Source organism: Panthera pardus, unplaced genomic scaffold (genome assembly GCF_024362965.1).
Source record: "Panthera pardus isolate Hobbes unplaced genomic scaffold, ASM2436296v1 HiC_scaffold_2, whole genome shotgun sequence".
Classification (NCBI taxonomy): Eukaryota; Metazoa; Chordata; class Mammalia; order Carnivora; family Felidae; genus Panthera; species Panthera pardus.
Window position 1 is genome coordinate 80,058,542 of NW_026526765.1, and position 22,960 is coordinate 80,081,501.

The 22,960-nt window shown below is 37.8% G+C and overlaps 1 protein-coding gene and 1 long non-coding RNA gene across 6 annotated transcripts in view; one reads left to right on the forward strand and one right to left on the reverse strand.

Moving 5' to 3' along the window:
- Positions 1-20,194, reverse strand: part of LOC128778281 (uncharacterized) — a 151,264-nt gene extending 131,070 nt beyond the window's left edge. The window contains exons 1-2 of the long non-coding RNA XR_008423791.1: positions 19,969-20,194; positions 16,249-16,418 (exon numbers count right to left, since the gene is read on the reverse strand). This is a non-coding gene — a long non-coding RNA (uncharacterized LOC128778281). The remainder of the gene's footprint in view (positions 1-16,248; positions 16,419-19,968) is intronic.
- Positions 20,195-20,691: 497 nt separating this feature from the next.
- Positions 20,692-22,960, forward strand: part of RIOK2 (RIO kinase 2) — a 28,069-nt gene continuing 25,800 nt past the window's right edge. For 4 of the 5 annotated variants that reach the window (XR_008423792.1, XR_008423794.1, XR_008423793.1 and 1 more), the window contains exon 1: positions 20,692-20,874. Coding sequence is in view for 1 of the 5 variants with exons in the window: in XM_019428873.2 (XP_019284418.1) it covers positions 20,809-20,874 (66 nt within the window). In the remaining 4 variants the exon portion in view is untranslated. The remainder of the gene's footprint in view (positions 20,875-22,960) is intronic. The other variant, XM_019428873.2, reaches the window with a different exon arrangement.

The following is a 22,960-nucleotide window of genomic DNA, read 5'->3' on the forward strand; positions in this document are numbered from 1 at the left end:
AGCCCTGAATTGGGCTCTGCATTGGCGGCACAGAGCCTGCTTCGGGTTCTAGCTCCCCCCTCTCTGCCCTTCCCCCACTCATTCTCTCTCTCTCTCTCTCTCTCTCTCTCTTTCAGTATAAATAAATAACTTAAAAAAAATAAAGGCAAATCTCAGACACCACATTATTTTACCAATGAGTATTTCTCCCTATATGTTTACCCCTGAAGAAAGATATTCAGGATGACCTGGATATGATCACCCTGAAAGTGGGCAACAATAAAACGAGGTAAATTAGATAAAGTGAAGAGAGAATGGGAGGGACCAGATCAGGCATGAAGTAGAACAAGAAGCCAAGGCTACAAGAAGCCAAGGGTTGTACACCAAAAGATGGTAAAAGCAAAGATGGTGTTTATAGCAGCTGCAGTCAGATGCAGATCAGTTAGTTAGGACTTGCATGTAGAGTAAGGCAGTAGTGAGATGCTATCACATAGATGCCAGCAATGAACCAAGTGTTTGAATCAAGAATCTTAATAGGTCCCAATGCTGTTGCTAATTCTAAATATCTGATAGCTATCTAGAGTGCTTTTATACAGACTCTGACAATCCGAGGAAGGAAAAAAAAAATCCAATATGGGTGGGGAATAGACAAATGGTAGCACCTATGTTACAGTGTTGTCATTTCTGGGAGCTACAGTAATAAAAACATGGAGAGGAAACAAAGCTTCCATGTGAAAGGCAGGCATTACCTGAGACTCTAGGGGTCCAGAAAAAGGAAATCAAAAGTAGCATGCATCATACTGCAGAGCCACATGAAAGACCGGTCTGCTTGTTGGCATCCTGGGTATCTTTACCAAATGTGTGTGGCCCTACAATGACAAGTTTGTTCAAAAAATGTCAACAACAGGGGCTCCTGGCTGGCTCAATTGGTGGAGCACACAACTCTTTTTTTTTTTTCCAAGTTTCTTTCTTTTTCTTTCTTTCTTTCTTTCTTTCTTTCTTTCTTTCTTTGCGGGGGGGGGGGGGGCGAGGGGAAGAAAAAGGGGGAGAGAGAGGATGTCAGCACAGAACCCTACACAGGGCTCAATCCCACAAACTTTGAGATCATGACCTCAGCAGAATCAAGAGTCAGATGCTTAACCACTTAACCAACTGAGCCACCCAGGTGTCCCAGGAGCATGCAACTCTTGATATCAGGGTTGTGGGTTTGAGCTCCACTTGGGTGTAAAGATTACTTAAAATTTTAAAAAGAAAGAAAAAAAAAAGAAAAAGAAAAACAAAGTTGTTGCATGGCTTGCAAGTGTGCTATGAATATGTGAAAATAAAAGTTAAGAAGCTAAGATTCTAACTGTGTATTCATGGGAAGGATTTTAAAACATTGGTTTAAATCAAAGATGTTTAAATCATAAACATACAGCCCAAGGGAAAGACCATGTACCTTGGCTCCTCTGTTTCCCAGTCTCCAAACAGCAGCCTGTACATTCTTCTCAAAAGCAACTGTGACTATGTCACACCTGCTTAAAACCCTTCAGTGTTTCCTACCCTAGCCCAGAATAAAGTCCAAAATTCTAACACAGTCTGAGCTGGCCCTTGTCTACTTTTCCTCCTCCAATGGCATAGCATTCTGTCTCACTCTCCATCCACACTGACTTCCTTTCAGATTCTCTTTCTCTCTCACATAATAATCCTTGTGCACTTGTTATGCCCAAGGTGGTGTGTTTAACACTTTACATTTACAATTAATTTAATCCCCTCTAAACCTTATAGAATAGGTGCAGTTACCATGTCCACAATAGAAGTAAGTACCTTATCATGGAAAAGCCAAGTATGATGTCTAATAAATAAAAGGCTTCACTACATGTACTTCAACTAAAGTGTCTGCAATAAAGACTTGTAAAATATAAATATTTTTTTCCAGATCACAAAAAAGCACTAGTCTCAAGTTATTCAGTTTTTTTTTTTTTTAAAGAAGAACAAAGTAGCTATAAAAACACAATAATGCCTCCACTTAGGTCAGACCTTTGATAATCTCTAATCTTGTACTAAAAGTTGGCTTAAGAAAAAATGTCTGAAAGCCTGTCATGAAATTCATGAACTTTAAATGACAAGATAAGAAGAATTACACATAGACTCCAACAATTAAGTAAACCACATCATGGTATTATATGTGGACACAATAGCCAGTGAGAAGTAGAAGAGTAGACCAGATTTTATTTTCTTTTTGGTTTTTCTAAACAATCTGAAGCCTTTCAATTTTAATGAATGATAACACAACATACTCAACAATGTGTCAATGCATCACAGATTAGTATGATATTTGAGATTTAAATAGGATTTAAGTCAGGGAAGTCCATCAAGCATAGTACAAATATTCTCATTCTAAAAAACTAAAACAAAAGCTTTGATACTTATATATTGAAGCTTCAGTTATTTTTTAAAGTCTACATTATCTCTAAAATACTGCCTAAATGGGGTGTGATTGTACAATATAACAGCCAGTCATATATTAAAATATTCAAAATAAAATTTCTTAGAGGACTGAGAATTCACTGCCCTAAATATATGGCATGACTCTATTGTACTAATGGAGACATTTGTGAGATTTGTATCTGTTTGAACATGTATGTATATAAATTAAAACACTAAGCATGAACAATTTGTAGCTGTTTTTACAAAACCCAGGAAGTAAACAAACGTTGTAAATTTTAGGTTCATTTATTCAGGAAAACATAATGTATTTACTTTCTTTTCTCTGTGCTCAAATCAGTCTTTAACTATCCTATTGTATGTATGCATGCATGTTTTTAATATTTACTATGTTTTACTGACTGCAAAAGTAATTACATACATTGTACATACTTTGAAAATGCAAAAAAGAGAAAAGACAAATTTTAAATACCACAACTCAGAGGATCACTCCTCTTAAAATTTTGGTATATGTTCTTCCAGGTTATATATTTATTCTAACAAAACTATGATAATATTGTAGAAACTGTGTAACTATTTTTAATGTAACAATTACCTTTCTACATCCTTAAATATTTTTTTTAAAACAGGGCTTTTAAATAACTATATGTGTGTTTTTACTGTAACCTAATTCAAGAACCTTTTGGAAATTGGTAGAATACAAAATGTAAATAAACATTAACTCTCATAGCATAACATTAGTTTAATCTGATTTTTATCATTATTGAAAGGCAAAATAATCTACATTATATTTTAAATTAAAATAAATTGAAATATCACACATGAATTTAAATATATGTTCAAATTATTTCATGGATCAAGAACTCTAACATTCAAATTGTTCAACCAATATGATATTTGGGAATCATGGAAACAAAAATATTTTGTCACAAGTTTTAAAATACAATAATTAGTTTGATCAGGATTGTAAAGACTATTCTTTTAAATAACAATAATAAATAGCCCACAGAATTCAGGATCACTCACATATTATTTTTAAAAGGCTTCTTTTTTTCTTTTTTCTTTTTTTTTTTTTTTTCTCCAAAGTAGGCTCCACACCCAGCATGGAGCCCAACACAGGGCTTGACCTCACAACCCTGAGATCAAGACCTGGGCTGAGATTAAGACATAGCTGTTTAACTAACTGAGCCACCCAAGTGCCCCTTAAGAGGATTATTTATGAGAGATTTACCCAATAAAGAATAAGGAAATTCAGAGCATGCAAATTATAGTAATATTTAAAACTTTAGTTTGAAATAATTTTATATTTACAGAAATATTATAAAGAAGGTACAGCTTCCTTTAACCTCCCAATCTTAACATATAAGCATGATAAATCTATCAAAACTAGGAAGTAAAAATTGGTGCAACACTATTAACTAAAATTCACATTTCACCAGTTTTCCAGTAACGCTCTTTTTTTGTTCCAGGATCCAAACTAGGATACAAAACAAGTATGGTTGTCTACTTAGTCTCCTCCAATATCTGTGAATTCCTTAGTCTTTCTTTGTTTTTCATGACCTTGATACTTTTGAAAAGTACTTGTATGGTACTTTCAGAATATTCCTCTATTTAGGCTTGCTTTATTTTTTTTTTAATGTTAATTTATTTTTGAGAGAGAGAGAGAGAACCCACACAGACCTTCACTCAAGCAGGTAAGGGGCAGAAAGAGAGGGGATCAGAGGATCTGAAGAAGCCCATCTGCACCAACAGCAGAGAGCCAGATGTAGGGCTCAAACTCAGGAACTGAACCTCGAGACCTCTGGGATGTTAAGTCATCAAAATAATTAATAAATTTTGGGAACAGATACTTTCAAGCAATGCAAATATCCTACTTCTCCTTAAAGTGTTACCCCTTAACTTTAGCATTCATCAGATTTGCTTATAGGAATCATTACTGTGCTGTGCTGTGCTATGATTTTCTATTTCCCTCATTATTTTTATATTTATTATTTGGAATTCATTTGTAAGAGATTTATCTCTTGTCCTCCATTTTACTTATCTATTCAATTATTTATTTGTGTTAGTATGGACTCACAGATACCTATTTTATTTTGGGGGTTATAATTCAATACTATTGCTATTTATTTCGTTGCTGAAATTATTCCAGCTTTGACTGTTGGTTCTTTCAGGTTGTCTTCTGCATCCTCAAAGCAGTAAAATTTTTATTTCTTTTTTTGGATGTCAAGAACGGGAAAAGGATGGTTATACCCACAGAGCTGTGTCTGGAGAGCCTGGGACCTGGGGGAAATTATACCACTACCTCATCTCACACAAGGAGCTAGAAGTATTTGTCTGGCTTGGCCATAGAACCCAAGGCCTGGGAACAGCCAGGCTAGGTGTCAACTGGTCCTTACAGGTCCTTAAAACAAGAGGACATGAGGGGAATAAGCAGGTTGGTGACTGCTCTGTACACGACGGACTGTGTTGTGAATGACAAGGCAGAGTAATTTTTGTTTTAAGTGTACAGTTCATTGCCTTTTATTATATTCTAAAAGTTACACAATTATCACCTCTATGTGATTCCAGAGCATTTTCACCATCCCCAAAAGAAACGCGTGGTTTTCTCCTGACATTTTTGACACCAACTATGCGGAGTTTTCTCCATACCAACAATAAATTCTCCAACATCAACTGGGTGTCCAACAATCAACTCAATTCTGACACAAACTCCCAGAGTTAGTGCAGACCCCACAGGTTATGAGCCCAGTCACACAAGACCATCTCTATGTCAGATGCTGGCTGCAAACTGGGTGCTCAGCCTATCTACAGTTCTTTCTAGCCAACTACAAATTCAGAGGTTCCCACAACCTATCACATTCAATAATTCACTAAAATAGTTAACAGAAATAAAAAAAAATTACTTACATTTTCTGGTTTATTATAAAGGATACAATTCAGAAACTGCCAAATGGAAGAAATCCATAGAACAAGGTATGGAGGAGGAGCACTGGCACAAAGCTTCAAAGCACTCTCAGGGATGCCACACTCAGAACATTGATGTGCTTCGAACCTGGAAACTCTCCGAACTCTATCCATTTAGGGGTTTTTAATGGAGATTTCATATTGTAGGCATTGCTAACTAAATCACTGGCCAGTTGTCGATTGAATTCCATCTCCAGCCCCTCCCCCTCCTGGGCAGCCAGGAGTGCCTGAGGAATATCACACCTATCCCATCTGGGGGGAGGGAGGTGCGCTAGCTTGTACTTTGCCCTCAGCTTGCCTTATGCTCCCTCATCAATAGTATGGATATTATATAGTATGGATATTAACACATTTTATTTATCCAAGAGTCAGGTGATGAATATTTGGATTGTATCCATCTTTTGACTATTATAAGAAATGCTACTATTAATATTAGTGTAAAATTTTTATGAAATCCAATTTATGTTTTTCCTTTACACTGTGCTTTTAGTGTCATACCTAGGAAACAATTATGTAATCCGAGGTTTCAAAGGTTTATGTCTGTTTTTTTCTAACAATTTCAGAGTTTGAGCTCTTATATCTAGGTCTTTGATACATTTTGAGTTACATTTTTGTATGTAATGTGAGGTAGGGGTCCAACTTCATTGTTTACATGTAAATATCCACTTGTCCCAGCACACTTCTGGATTCTCAATTCTACGACATCAATCTTCACACAGTCTCATGATGAGGGAGCATAATACAAGGTGAGGGCAAAGCACAAGGTAGCACACCCACCTCCCTCCCCCAAGATGGGATATGTGTGATATTCCTCAGGCACTCTTGGCTGCCCAAGAACAAACGAAAGGAATGAAAACAAATGGTTAATGGATAGAGAATCACAGTCATACAGAACATGAGTCTCCATCAGTTTACAAATATCATAGTAAATTACAAGAAAAAGGCAATCTTATCAATAACCTAATCTCCAGAAACCTATAGACTCAGTTTCCTGGAGCCCTAACATAGTGATGTGGGGAACAGAGGCAAGAAGGAAATGGCAGGTAAAATTAAATTTCCTTATAACCTACAGCCCATTGACTTGAGGCAAATACAGAGGCAAATACAGGGTATAACATTTCTACAGGAACCCCCTACTGTCCTAATGTTTATGCCTTACTAGAGGAATAACCACCCTAGCTTGACAATAGGAAGGCCTCAGGTATTTTAGGAGTCCTCTTTAGCATATCAAAGTCCTCCTGGAGGCCTCCCTTTTGACTTTACCTCCCCCAAATCCATAGTATATAACCATTCTTCACAGCCCCAGTGCAGCTCTTTCTGCCCAGCACAGGTCCTGTCCCTGTACTTTCATAAAATCATCTTTTTGTGCCAAAGACATCTTCAAGAATTCTTTCTTGGCCTTTGGCTCCAAACCCCACCACCACCCCAAAACTTCATCATCACTCATACCATTTTCACAACTATTACCTTGAGGTAAGTTTTGAAATTAAGAAGTATCTCTGCTCCAACCATTTCTTTTTCAACATTGTTTGACTATTCTGGGTTCCTTTACTTTCCATAAGAATTTGAAAATCATCCTGTCAATTCTAGCAAAAAAACCACAAAAAACAAAAGAACAGTCATTTTGGATTTTAAAAGGGATTGCACTGACTCTCTTGATCAATTTAGAAAGGATTTCCATCTTATCAATATTAAGTCTTCCCATCCCTGTATTTGTATTTATTTAGGTCTTTTTTCATTTTTTCAATGTTTTGTAGTTTTCAGTGTAAAAATCTTACATTTATTTTGTTAAATTTATCCCTAAATATTTATCTTTGTTTATGTTACAATAAATAAAACTGTCTTAATTTCATTTTTGAATTATTTACTGCTAAATGAACAGATAGATATAGGATATGGTTTTTCATATTGATCATTTATACTGCACCCTTGAACTCATTAATAAATTCTGATAATTTGTATGTGTGTGCATTCCTTAGGATTTTCTATATACAACATTATGTCATCTGTGAATACAGATTTTATTTCTTTCTTTCCGATCTAGATTAATTATATTTCTTTTTCTTATCTAATTGTCCTAGCTTGTTCCTTCAGTACAATGGCAAACAGAAGTGATTAAAGTGGACATCTCTATCTTGTTCCTAATCTTAGGAGTAAAATTATCAGTCTTTCACCACTAATTGAGATGTTAGCCTTGTATTTTTCATAGATACCCTTTATAAGGTTGAAGAAGTTTCCTGTATTTCTAATATGATGAGGTGCTGGATTTTCTTCAAATGCTTTTTCTGTACCTTCTGAAGTGATCACAGGTCTTTATTATGTATATCTTATTAATATGGTCTATTATACTGACTGGTTTTTATATGCTGAATCAGCTTTGCATTCCTGGAATAAACCCCATTTATTAAAGTGTACAATCCTTTTTATATGTTTGCTAAATTCAGTTTGTTAACATGTTGAGGAAATTTTGACTCCACATTCACAAAGATATTGGTCTGTGGTTTTCTTTTCTTATAATGTCTTTATCTGGTTTTGGTATCAGAGAATACTGGCTTCATAAAATCACTTGGAAAGTTGTTCCTTCTCTTCTACCTTTTGTAAAAGAAGAATAAATTTAAAAAAAAAGCTTTACAAGATTTTATACGGTTATTTAGCAATCAAATTTTGAGTGGGGAAAAAAGATAATTATAGAAAGGATTTGCACAAGCATGGACTTCTACTTTTGGCCATGGTATAGAAACTAGCATTGGACTTAACCTCTGCTATAAACAATTACAAAATTGGGCAAAATATATGATTTACTGCTTTTATAAATTTGACCAGCTGATGGTATAAAAGAGAAACATATCAGAGGAGCTTTAGGACTCTTTCTGCACTATAGTGCAGTGAGGAAGAGCTCTAGTAGAAAGTTATCTGTCTGACTGAGATGCCAAGGCAAAGATTGGTGGCTGAGGTTTTGAACCAACTAGGTGTAATGGGGCATGATTCACAGAGGAGAGACTTGTGATAAGGGGGTTACATAGAAGTATGAATAAGAGTTTCTTCAAGGCTCTGGCCAACATGCAAACCAAGCATTTCAAACTGAGATTCCATGAGGTCAAAGACAGTAATTGCTGAGAGTTGAATGGAAAAAAAAAAGAGAAGTTGCACAAAAATGGAAACTGTTGTATTCAGGCCAGAGGGAATGAAAATCTTGCAGAGTTCTTCAGGTACTCAGATGCAACTCCCAAAAAGATATTCCTTAACAGTAAAATCCAGACCCTAAAAGAAGTGACAAATCCTAGGACTAAGGACAAGACAGAAATAGACCTACATTAACAAATCAAAATTCTAACAGATAAAAGGATTTTCTAGTAATTTAACTGGAAAATTTAATTTGTCAGAGAAAAGATACTCAACACCCAAAGGAAGACAACACAGAATCCCTACAACCTGTTATCCACAATGTCCAGTATAAATTTTTTTTAAATGTTACATTTAAGAAAATAAAACCTGGCCCATATTAAGATAAAAAGGAGTCAATAGAAAAATGTCTCAAAATGTCCCAGATGTTGGAAGTAGCAAAAAAAGACATTAAAGAGGCTGTGACAAATATCTTCAAATACCTAAGAAAAAGACCTGATAAGTAAACATATAAGGAAGTTCTACATAGAAATGGAAACTATTTTTAAAAGATTCAGTTGGAATTCTAGAAGGTAGGTAGACAGACACACACATTTATAAAATTTAAGTCAGTAAGAGAACTATAATAATAAACATTGTCATATATTTCTGAATTATAACTGTTAAAATTCTTAAAGATTAAATCAAAGTAACAAAAATGATGAAAGATTCAGATTAGTAAGCTAATGTGTCTGAGTAAAAGTTAAATTAGAATGATCATTATTCAAAAGACCCTTTAAAAGCAAATAAACATTATCAACCATGCAATATCAAAAAAAAAACAAAAAGTACTTCACCAAAATTAAGTTTTAAATGCCAGCTATTTAAAGCTATTAAAATATTAACCATATATTCATGATACACATTCTACATTAGAGGTTTGAAAAGCAGAGGTAGAGACCAAATAGGTGGCTGAGAAATGGATAGACAATTCACCTTTACCAAGGCTATAAAGGATTTTGTTGATGGGAATTACAAAAGTATATGTACAGAAGATTTCCATGAAGAAAGCTATAATTTCAACCCTCTGCAGAGAGACTGTGTGTATTATCTTCACTTCACCATTTCACCCAAGCCTAGAAGGAGTAACTTAAAGAAAACAAGAATTATAAAACTTCACATATATTCCCTGCAGCGGGAACAACATCATCTATTAAATGACTTGGTCCTGAGAAAACTTAAGTAGATAATGGCAGAGGGGTTCCTGGGTGGTTCATTCAGTTAAGTGTCTGACTCTTGGTTTTGGCTCAGGTCATGATCTCCCAGTTCTTGTGTTCAGACTCCGTGCTGACAGTGCAGACCCTGCTTGGGATTCTCTCTATCTCCCTCTCTTTCTGCTCCTCCTCTGCCCATCTCCCCAAAAAATAAATAAACAAACTTTAAAAAAATAAAGTACATTATGGCAGAATAGACAGGGATGCATCTGGGAAGTGACTGTACTCCCCTACAACTGCTGATAGAAATGTGTGAATCCTGAAGACAAAATATGGAACTCATGGTTGGTATGTTGGTCTAGGATCATTCAAAACAAAATCATATCTAAAAGGAACACCTGGCTCCCTGTTGTATTCTCTCAATAGGATCACTTAAAGGAGGTAAGAAAAAAGGAAGAGGGGAAAAGTTCTTGCCCCTTCCTGTATTCTTCCTATTTCTGTCAGTGTCACCCAGCAATGACACTTTACCCCTGACAAACAGTTGATCCTAAAGCAGCAGTAAGCTGCAGTTTCACTCCCAAAACCACCTTCATTGTGCCCCTCAGCGATACCAGTGCCAGATGGCCAGTGGCCCTCCCAGAGTTCTCAGTGCAGCATCCATATTCCTGAAGTACCAACAATAATCAGGCAATGACTCATCCTTAGAAATCTGACTCCCAGCTTTTAAAATCCTTCCTCCAAGCCTCTCAGATTTAAAAATATTGACAAATTTCCTTCTTGTATCCCCAGACTTAGGGAGGATATCTGTTCTCTAGTACCTGGTAAATAGTTCTTTATATAAAATTCTCTAAATTAAAATAATTTATATGTTTCCTGTTTCCTGAGTAGACTCGGAGTAATTCACCTTGTAAGTTTCACTGTCCTTGGTAAAACCTAATGCATAACTCATGAATATGACACTGCAGAATTTATCCTGAAGCTCATGCTCAACAGGTAGTGACCACAAGGAAACCCCCTGGTATGACACAAGTGTCTATAAAAACTTTACACTTAGTCACCCACTATAAATGAGCAAAATTCTTTAACCTCTTTGAGGGTTGCCCAACCAAATTGTGGAAGCATTGGATGATCTCAATACAACCCTCTCCATTTGCTTTTTTCCCAGTAGGCCCCTCCAGCCAGTCTTGACTTAAGACTCTTAGGAGTGAGAGAGCTGACAGCCCCTATATCCCCTAAATTTCCAGTGCCCCATGTGAAGTTCTGTAATTGTACCTATTTAAGGTCCTATCATTTGTCTTGAGGTAGAGGCCAGCACCATTTTCTTCTTGGAAAGGTAGGGGAGGAAACATTAGAAAACACTGACCTCTCTCTGCCAAGAAATACTCAATTATAGGCTTCCATCTTTCAGTCTTCAATAATATCCAGTCTCCTTTTACACAGAAAGGAGGTAAGTAACAGGTTAATGAGAGCAGAACTGAGCTTTGGAAGCCCCCCTTTCCAATCTCACATAAATGGGTAATGCTTAAGTTTAGAATGAAGATAATTAGCATCTATGAGCCTTGACCTCTAGAGCCTCCTTTGAAGCTCCAAATAATCAGAAAAATATTCACGTAAAATCCTGTATATATTAATTAGGTTAAGAAGTAATCTTTTGTAACAAAAGACCCCCTAATACAGCAGAAGTTTATTGCTCTCTCATGTAACATTCAGAGCTAGACAGGTGGAATAAAATGGGAAGGCAGCCTGCTCCTTGATGTCACCCAGGGACCAGGGCCCTTCCACATTATTTTTCAGACATTTCCTTCAGAGAATCACCTTTATCTGTGTGGTTGAAGCTAGCTCACTACCATGACAGTTAAGGTCCAGTCTATGGAAGAATGGAATAAAAGAAGGATCTGCATACTCAATTTTTAAAAGACAAGACTCAGAAGGTGCATTTATAATTTCTACTCACACTCCATAGGTAAAAATTTAGACATGTACCCACATCTAGTTCTAACAGGCTGGGAAATATAATCTCTAGCTTAGGGACCATGTGCTCAGTTGGAAATCAGCAGCTTCTATTGATAAAAGAAAAAAGGGAAGAATGGGCACTGGGGATAATTAGCAGACTCTGCTAAGAATCATTCATAAATAAATTCAAATTTAAAAATGAATATTGAAAAAGAAATTGCTGAAAAAGTTTAACATGAAATTCTATATTCAGATTTTTTTTTTCAGAATGTACTTTTAAAAATAAAAATGGGGGCACCTGGGTGGCTCAGTCAGATAAGTGTCCAATTTCGGCTCAGACATGATCTCACAGTTGGTGAGTTCAAGCCCCATATCATGGAGCCCACTCCAGATCCTCTGTCCCCTTCTCTTTCTGCCTCTACCCCACTCGTGCTCACTCTCAAAATAAATAAACATTTAAAAGTTAAAAGAAAAATAAATAAAAATAAAAAATAGTTTTCCTTAAAAATTTAGTCCTAAAATACCTTAAACACCATAAATCATAATCTATCTTAACATTTAAGAAACTAATGTTGAGATCATTGAAATCTATTGTCAGTGATCTAGAGAAATACTGAAAATGGTGGGGAAAAAAATCCTTAGATAAGCCAGGACCTTCAATGTAATGCCTTAAAACTCTTATGAAATAGTTTATCTGAGCTAATAAAATAAAAACAACAATAAAAATAACAGTTTTTATTTCATCTCACTTTCTTTTATCCACCTACCCTGAGTTAGGTAGGAAAATGCCCAGAGCAGGAACCATAAGGAAAAAACCCAAGAGAGGGGTTCTGTTTATTCACAAACTAAATAATTGCTCCAGTGACTATAAACAGGGCATGTGTTAAGTACTAGAAGACACCACCTCTAATATTTATACAAATAGTGAAACTTCTAACAATTACCAGCCAATAGGTTATTTTAGGCTAAACTACACTGTATGAGCTTTATTCCATACAGGCTTAATATATGTTAGATATGTTCAGATAAACAAACCAGTTCAACATGAACTAATAATCAGGCGGCAACTAGATAAGTTAAAGCCAACTTCCAACTGCCTTGACAAGAACTCCCTAGTAGGTTAATAAATGAGTTTGGAATATCAGAGTATTAGGGACTATGGTAACCCTAATCACTTTTTAAAAGCTAATTCTAACATTTCCCAATGTCCTCTGACTATAGATGGCAGCTTAATAAAGCTAGGAATTCAAAGAGAACTAAACAATCTTATCCTTGGAGACCTGTTTGAAAAAGGACACCTGTAGTCATAAAAGTAATGAATCATTTGAACATGTCTCAAGAACAGTGATTTCCCAAAATGAGGATGAAAGGATCCAGTATATGAACTGCTCTGTTCAGGGTGGACTTTCAGCAAACATGTGAAGGTATTTATAAATTTACCTAAGGAAAAGAATTTGCAGTATGTGGGGGTCTGGCACAGGTACTTCCTTCCATTAAGCTTAACCAGAACCCATTTTCACAAGTTGGATCCTAGAGAATGTGTATTTTTGGACCATCACCTGTATTTTATACAGAAAATAAAAGTGTTTTATTGATTATTCTTTTTTTTTAAATGTTTATTTATTTTTGAGAGACAGAGACACAGCACGAGCAGGGGAGAGGCAGAGAGAGAGAGGGTGACACAGAATCCAAAGCAGGCTCCAGGCTCTGAGCTGTCAACACAGAACCCAATGGAAGGCTCCAACTAACGAACTGTGAGATCACAGCCTGAACCGAAGTCAGACACTCAACCTACTGAGCCACCCAGGCGCCCCTTGAACACTTCATTTTTAATATTTTCTATTTATTGACCATTTCCTACTGAAAGTTTAATACCACATTTTATATAAAGTCTACTTTCATGAGAACTCCTTGTTTGTAAGCAAATAATGTTTTCACATTAAAGAGTAGCATATTAAGCCATGTTAAAGGGGAAAGAATAAGAATGCTTAACCAAGTTTGGAAGTCAAGCAGTAGCTTAGCCTAAAAAAAGCTATTCTAACAGAGGACCAGTTAGTTCTCCATAGTCTGGAGAATGTTTTTAGAACCCAGATTCACTATTCAAAGAAAAAATTAAAAAACTAAATAAAATTTAGTGTGTGGAAACAATTAAAATTTGAAAGATTAACTTGGAAAAGTAGGCCAAATGCTCTAACTTGTAATCAAGATAATTACACTATTTGGGGGAACTCAAAAGCCCTTATTTATTAAAAATATCTAACAGAATAATGGGATTATTTTTCATTCTTGTAAACAAAAAATATAACAACAAAATATCAAAACAAGAACAAGACTAAAATTGGTACATCCATTAATTAAGGCAATAAAATGGAAGAACAAAAATCTAAAACAAGTTATTTATTCTCTGAATCAAGGTACATATAAAGAAAACATACCAAAAAAAAAAAAAAAAAGGGAAACCATAAAGAACTTTACTTGATAACCCTGTACAAGTCTTTAAGGCAGACAAGTACAGTATCAAATCTCAAAAATCTCTTAGAGATTGTGCCCCTTATTAGGCTATTGCCTCTTACCTCCAAAACCCAGACCACTACACTCCACTTTCTGATGCCAGGACTGGAACCATTTCTGCTTTGCCAGCTGGCTCTACATTGTACTCTGCTGAAAAGTAATCTTAAAGGAGGAAGAATCAATTTGTTCCTCTGTCTGTTTCCTGTTTGTTTCCTTGAGGCTTCCTAGGTATGTCATTTTTGTTAGCATTGTCCCAACCTACCTCAGCCATCAGCAACATCCTTGCATAGCAACATCTGAGTGTAGTTTGCAGTTCTTCCAACCAAACCAGTCTTGCTGAACCAGTTTTATTGAGTCTTCCTGCCCCAGGGTTATTAGCACTCCTCAGAGTGTCTGGGGCTCAGGTCCACAGGGCCTCTTTTCTAAGCTTCTGAGTCATTTCAAACCTCTTATTTTAGTTGCTCAAAGCTTAGTAGTGGTAGTTATGATGCTTTAGTATTCTCCTCTCCCATTTCAGTTTTTTCTTTTTTTTTTTAATTTTAATGTTTATTTTTGAGAGAGACAGAGAGACAGAGCGTGAGCAGAGGAGGGGCAGAAAGAGAGGGAGACACAGTATCCAAAGCAGACTCCAGGCTCTGAGCTGTCAGCACAGAGCCTGATGAGGGGCTTGAACCCACGAACTGCAAGATCATGACCCGAGCTGAAGTCAGAGGCTTAATCGACTGAGCCACCTAGGCGCCCCCCCCCCCCACCATTTCAGTTTTCTTTAGCTTTATGTCAAATTCATGATTCTTAATATTAAATTCCATGTTTAAATATCTATCATGGTTTCTGTCCTAACTGAACTCAAAGTGAGTGTCCAGTAGTTCCTAAGGTGCTATAAAAATCACCATGGCTTGGGAGGTACAGTTAAACAAAAAAACAAAAAAAAAAACAAACAAAAAAAAACTTGTATGAATAAGAGAAGTTAAAGAGTGTACCCAAGGTCAAAAAGCTAGTTAGTGGCAGAATTAATCCAATGACCTCTAGCTTAGCGGTCTTATCCTGCCTATCCCATTTTTATAGCAGGGTCCTATTAACACTAAGCTGAGGGGCCAGAAATGGTAAAAGTTAAATTCCTTAGAAAGCAGATCTGTACTATATTAGGGGTATTAGTAAGAAGTGCTCTTATAATCAACCCTTGGAAGAGAGCAGGGAAAGAGCAGGAGTAAGCAAAGAAAGAGGCTGATATGGGATGCAGTACCAAAGGAGGCTGCAATTGATTCTACAAGGAGTTTTAAAGATAGGATGATCCTTCAGAGTTATGCTGAATTGGTGCAAAGAATTTGAGCACTTAGACGTCTATGTCAATCAGTCACTGAATCTATGCAAACCCAGAAAGGAAGTATGACCTTGGGTGAGATGGATCCTACAGCCTATGCAATCCAAGTGGAGGCTGACTGCTGAGCATTTTCTGCTGGCAGCACTTCCAGGAGCTGGGGGGAGTAAGTTCTTCATTCCTGGAGGGGGATAGCTGGGTGGTACATCACAGTGTCCACCACAGTCCAACCCGTATGCTACTTGGATCTACTTCAAATTCTGGAAGCAACTTCAGGATTCCAATGAACTTCTCTTCTCGGGGAGATTAATGGGAAAAACTATAGCCCACATCACTGCAGCTAGTCTTGGGTTATAAGTGATACTACCTTCATTTACTATCCATTTTAGATTACTCTCACCTTCAGTTGGCATGCCTGCTGATCTCCATGACTTGTCTGGTGGCATGATCCAGATACTTGCCTTAAGGTCTCAATGGTTTCCCATGCCATGTCTTCTTGCAACAAGTAGTCTGAAGAGCAGGTAGCAGCCACAGCTAATTATTCATTTGAACTCTGGCTATGTCCCTTGGCAGAAATATTCCCCATTGAAAACCAAAACTCCTAAATCCTCAGAGCCCAGAGTTGCTGAGATGGAAATTCCACAAGCATATTATTGGGAATGACAGTGGGTAGAGCCAATACTGTGTCCATTCCTTGATTTCTGGGCCTATATATTCTACCTACTGAGGACCATATCACTGATCTCTAAGAGGATGGCAACCAAATTCACAGGGTATTACCTCTGATCTGCCTCTTCAGCAATGCCTTCTACAGGCTGTTCATTCAATAGACTTCCCCATTATTGCATCATACCAGCAGCTTCTGAATGGTGTAGAATGTGATATAAGCTGGGATCCCATGGTCATATACATACTGAGGTATCTCCTTTGAAGTAAAGTGCAGTCCCATGCTGTAAGAGCAAACATTCTGTAAGCCTTATGATACTGGTGCAAGCTGAGGCTCTGCAGACAGGAAAAGCAAACCTATGACCATAATATATATCTATTACTGTCAAGAGGAATCTGTGTCTCTGGCCCTTTTATGGTAGAAGGGACCCAATGTAGTCATTCTGATACCAAGTGACTGATGAGTCTCTTCAAGGGATGGCATTATACTCAGCATTGGTGTCTGAATGTGGATTGGGTATTCAGGAACAGCAGTAGCCATTTTAGCCTTCGTAATTTAGAGTCCATGTTGTTAAGCCCATGCTTAGCCTCCTCCATCACTGCTACCTTCACTAATTCATTTGTTTACCAATTGTGACTTCACTGTGGTGGCAGGTTGCAATGACAGAGGCTGGCTGTCAACAACTAGACATGGTTTTAGTCTACCTGGTTGTTCAGTGCCTCTTCTGTGTTAGATGCTTTCTGGAGGGTGTTACTACGCAATCCAAAGTTCTTCACCCTTCTTGTCTATTCTAATATGCTCATTCTCATGCCTCTATCTCAGAATTCCTTATCCCCAATCTAACAATTTTTGTCCTTTCCAGGCCATTGACCAACCAGCCAGGCTAATCACCACTATTCCTCAATCCATGTGTATTCTAACCTTGGATTATTTCTCTTGCTAAACAAAGTGGAGTACCAGATGCATCTCCCAAGGCTCTGACCATTAGGAAGATATCCTCTTACTTAGCTTTTAAGGCCACCCAATTAGGGCTATGGTTCAACAATATCAAACCAATTCATACATGAACCAAATGTGGCCTTATTTTTCCTTCACTAGTTGATCTTAAGGGATCACCTACTGAGGCATGAGCTGAGGGAGAGGCACTTGGGCAGGGGAATCCAGGCTACCTGGTCATGCAGCTTATTTGTGCCCTCTGGTCTTGCTTGTGTTCACTCCCGAATGTACCACTTTATCCCTATAATGGACTGTTGCTGAGCTTGCCCAAACTCATAACATGGCTAACCAACAAATCAGTTTGTGAAGGACAGTTGTGGGTACAATATCACGTAGTATCTCAATGTCAGGCACTCCATCTCTCTCAGGGATCTGCATATGCACAAAGCTGCTTTTCAAAATTTATATGTATCTCTGCTGCATATTATGCCATGCTCCAGAACCCTTCAAGTCCACCTGTGAGTTTCTCATTGGAATTTTCCATAAATTCCACATATCCATATATCCCATACTATGTGTTTTCCCACCACTGATAGTTTCAATACCCAAACATATATGGCACTATAGCCCATGTGCAGTAAAGTCTATCACAATTTTTTCTGACATTGAGTATAATATCTTAAATTATAATCATTATAATCATAAATATATCATTTTTATTTTCCTTGACTCTAAACTTTTTATTCAATCTCTTTGTTTCAAATTTTGTCCAGTTAATCTAATTTCTAGCTAAGGGGGGGTCATTAAAAAGTGGCCAGGATCATTAAAGATAAAGAGCTACAGAAGATTAGAGGAGGAAGTTTACTTGCCTTTGAAGTTATGATAGGTTGAATAATGACCCCACCCCCCAAAAAAGATATACATGTTCTAATCCCTAGAATCTATGAATTTACCCTCTAGGGAAAAACAAAAACAAAACAAAAAACAAAAAACAAAAAACAAAAAAAAAAAAAAAAACTTTGCAGATGTGATTAAAGATCTGAAAGGGCCCTAAATGCAATGACATGTATTTTTGTAAGGTAGCAACAGAGGGAAACACACAGAAATGGAGGACACAATGTGACTACAGAGGCAGAGATGGAGTGATGCAACTATAAGCCAAGAAATGCCAGTCGGCAACAAATGGCAACAAAAGCTGAAAGAGGCAAAAAACAGATTGCCCCTTAGAGCCTCTGGAGGGAGCATGGTCCATTACTGTAAAAAACTAAATTTCTATGGTTTTAAACTACCAAATTTATGCCTATTACAGCAACCCTAGAAAAATAATATAGATCTAATAAAAAGAAAAGCTTCATGGGATATGTAGTGTATTAAGAGTGATAGGTCAGATTTACATATGTAGTAACTAAAAAGAAGATGAAAAAAGAGGTGGGAAGGTGAGCATTACAGATGAATGGAAAAGGCAGTGAGACAGGAAATCAAGGTAATTGTACAAGAGAAAACAAAGCAGTTCAATTAGTTAAGAGTATATGCTACTTGCAAGTAAGCAGTGATACAGATTGTAGAAGATGGTGACTGCCAGCCTAAGAAGTCTGAATTAATCTAAGAAGTCTGAACTTTTATCCATAGACAATCAAGACGCCCTGCAGCTTGTTAGGACAAACTCTGGGTACCGGAGAGGAGGGAGGCAGAGGGAAGAGGGGGCATAGTGGTGAGATATGGGCATAGGTAATAATGATGTGCTAAATCCTTTTCATACCTCTCTGTCACACTATTCTCTTATTTTTTATTCATCTCCTTCCACCCCAAGGCTTATGGTCTGGGATTCTTTCCCCAGGACCAAGCAAAAGTTCTGGCATATACATTTCATAAATGGTAAATGAGCGAAGACAGAATACTGTATATTTTTGTTTGTCATTACTAAGCATGGTACAATAGAGAACAGAATATTGAACAGTACTTGCATCACTTTTACTCTTCCAGGGTCTGATTAAGATGATTATATTAAAAAAATATTTTAATATTGAAAGTAGAAGAGGTTTAGCCTCAGTGTGATCAGCCCCAAGGACTACCCAAGAACCAGGGCAGCAAGTGGAGCCAAATCCAGTCAACTAGTGGTGGCTGTCTGGGGCAGAGTTGAGAAGTAACATAAGGCTTGTGCCATAATAGATTAGCAATGTCTGCTAAAATGTTGGATTAGGAATAGCCACCAAATGACTTATGTTTCCCATCTCACTCTTGCTCATTTGCTTAGTCATTTGGTTTATTTAAAAACTTTTCATTTTTATGTCTTCTAATGTGAAGTACAGAAAGAAAAATTCCATTTCAATGGAGGTTTCCATTAGTTGAGCATGGTTAATCAAAGACTTACTGCATTCAAGTGAAAAAAGAAGCCAAAGGTTGTGGTGTAGAGGGGACAGAGGACTGCTCTGCTGCCTGTATTCTATGGTTTCAGACTATTAACTATTCTGACTGGAATGAAAGCACACATTCAACTGCTTGTCTTCGAACAGCAGTGCATGTTTTATGAAAAGGCTAACTCTGTGTTTGGACAAAGCAACATACTCACTAAGGCCTTGGAGAGTTGGAAAATGGACACATTGGCCCGTGGAACCCCAGCAGGAAAAAGCGGACTCTGTAAAAAATGGACTCCAAAGTTTACTTGCAAAGTTATAAGACTCAAATCCAGAGAGAGGCTAAACAGCAGTGGCTGGAAATGGAGTCAAAGCTGAAATAGGCCACAGTCCTTCGTGGCCATATGTAGCACCCACACCTTAATGCGGGACAGGGATACCAAAATAGGTTTAAACTGTAGTTCATGAAACGAGGTATAAACACAAACTATCACACAAGTTTTGTTACCCCTGTTGCTTTAGTAGGGAAGGTAGAGTACCCACCCTCTGAGGTGCGAGTTGTTTAAGGTCCTGCTCCGGTTATCATTTTTGTTGACGTAGAAAGTTCCAGGGTCAGTGTGGGTGGCTCTCCTAAAGCCCTGAAATTACTCCTTGGCCTTGGATAAACATCCTCGGAGATTCGTTACCACCTGTCAAAATGGCCCACTTTCTCTGGAAATGCGCGGGAGAAGCGACCAAGACAGCCTGGGTTCCACACAGCCTAAACTCCACCCCCGCCAGGCGCAAGCGCACTCCCGAGTCTCGAGCACCAACCTAAAACCAATACTGAGCAAACGCAAGGAGTTCTCACTCTAGCCACGCCTTCCTCTTTTCTCAGCAGGTCCTGTTAGGGGAGGCATGTCTGTATAATTACTATTGTTACTTTTAACCGCGCTTTGGTTCATTTTCCAACCACCCTTATTGGAACTCACTTTGCCTAAAGGAGGAATTGCTGTTTGTGGGTAAAATTTGCTCCTCCCGTTAAGTTGCCATTCTGTTCTTACAGATGGATGGCGTCCTTTAGGCAGCCAATCCTGACAGATATGAAAAATGAAAGGAAGTATTGTAGAGAATTTTTCAAGTCCGTTAGTTTACATTAAAAAGTCACTATACAAAAAATATTCTTCACTGACCCATACTATATGCATCATAAAACTCAGAAGGCATTTCATTTTCCCACGCCAGACTAGTTCTATTTATTAACAAGGACCTTCAGGAAGGATCAGCGCATGCGCGAACCATCCGGCAGCGGCGGTGGAGAGGCTTGAGAGAGGCTGGTGTATGGGCTTGCGTTGTGCTCCTCATCTGTTGTGAGGGGGACTTGTGGCTTGATCTTGGGCCGCCATGGGGCGAGTGAATGTGGCCAAGTTACGTTACATGAGCCGGGATGACTTCAGGGTTCTGACCGCGGTAAGAAGTTCGTCGTTTCTCCCTGTCCTTTCCCACCGCGGTTCTTCTCTGCTCCTCTAACTCGGCTCTCAGCCGAGCACGCTGTAGGCCCTCCAAGGAGACCCAGACTGGGCACGGGGAAAAGACCCGACAGTCGGGTTTTTCAGAAGCTTTTGGTCGGAAGCTTTCGTCTCCCCTAAAACAGAGCAGAGGCCCCTCTTCTAATCATTTCCTTCCTTTCTGCTCCCGTCTTGTACTCCAGAGCCACACTTGGATCGCTGTGGCCTGGAAAGCCTCTGAACGCTCGACTTCCCACCACCCGAGCAAGAGTTTAAGACTCTTGAGAATTGATAGCACTGAGTTCCTCACTCCCAGATTCACTTACGTAGCATTTATTCAGTTTCATTCACTCAACGCTTATTTATCTGGTTTTTAGTGACAATCTTAGGGAATTCACCGGGGTACGAGACAAGGGTGACAGATCATCGAGTAAACGAATAAATGAATAAATAAATAAATAAGGAGGATAGTATCAGATATTAAGTGCTACGGAGATGATAACGAGAATAATAGAATAGAGACTTTGTGCACGTTTGGGATGGGGCGCATCGATGCCTTCGGTAAATGGCGTAGTCCACTGAATGTTTTAAACAGGGAAGTGATAAAAACTGATTTTACTGGTCATAGTCTTATGGCACAAATATCAGCAACACATAGATTAGGCATTCCCAGAATAAAACAATGACTTTTTTTTAGAAGATACTATCTTTTGCTTAAATAGGCAATACTTAAGGATTAAACTGTCAAATGCAAATTCATTATGAAGTTTGGAAGACACGTTTCTCTTCCCATAGATTATTTAATTCAGCTGTACTTTCTCTAAACATCTGTCACTTCTGGTAGATAACCTTCCTTTGCTTCATCAGCATGTTCACTTAATCCTTAATGCCTCTGACAGAAATAGGGGAGTCAAGAGAAAGAATGTTAGAGACTAGGAGAGATGGAACAAAGCATGGAAAATGAGTTAAGGTACGAGGTTTTGATTGGGACATCAAAACAGTGCCAGATTTATCTTCCAAAACTTGACTTCTGTGATATTTTAAACTCTTTAAGGCTCACCAAGGAATGACCTTCTCATTAAATAGAATATTTCAGTCTCAGTTAAGTCTTACCATCCTTGCTGTCAGTGGCCATCTTTCCTTGACTCTCTCTTCCTTTACTTCTTAGGCGCCTTCTACATCAATAACCCTACTTTGACTGGCTACCCTTACCTTTTAATGTGAACTTCCCCCCAAATTCTGTCTCTCAACCCTCCTTTGTCTTCCATTATCTCTTACTTGATGATCACATCCACTTGGCGGCTTTATCTGTTACCTCCATCAAATAATTGACAATTTTTTCCCTTTAATTGTGACTTCATTACTGAGTATAGATGTATCTTTCCACTTTACCTTAAACATCTTTGTTTGAAGGACCTCCCAGAACTTAGCATCGTGATTACTGTCCTTAAAAAATCTCTGTTCATCTATCACCCGTACGTAAACCCTTCAAGGGGGTCCATTGTTTCTCAAAAAGAAATCTGGAACTCTTTGGTCTGCATTTCAAGGCTTTTTATGTTTACTTAAAAGCATTTTACAGCCTTCCTTTCATGAACTCAGTATCGCATCTGAGCTACCACTGTACTAGCTGTTGTGCTCTGTACTGCCTTACATATGTGCCATGTCCAAATCTTTTGTCTTTCTCTGATATTCCCTTGTGTACTTTTTCTGTTTTTCTGCATCTCACAGTCAGTCTCAAGAGCCACTTCTTCCTGAAACTGATCCCTCAGCTAGAATTATTTTTGTTCATCCCTGAGCCACTTCTTTTTTAGCACTTACTGTTTCTTGCCTTCTAATAAAATTAGATGTATCGGTTCTTATTTACACTATTAGATAATAAATTCTCCAAAGAGTTGAGAGTTATTTGTGTATATTTTTCTATCTTCCACTATTCCTGCATGGTACTTTCATGTTAAATACCTTTTTAATAAATATCTGGACTACCTATAGTTTTTACAGATAAACATTTAGATGTCAACAAATATCTCAATATTTGCCACATGTCAGTA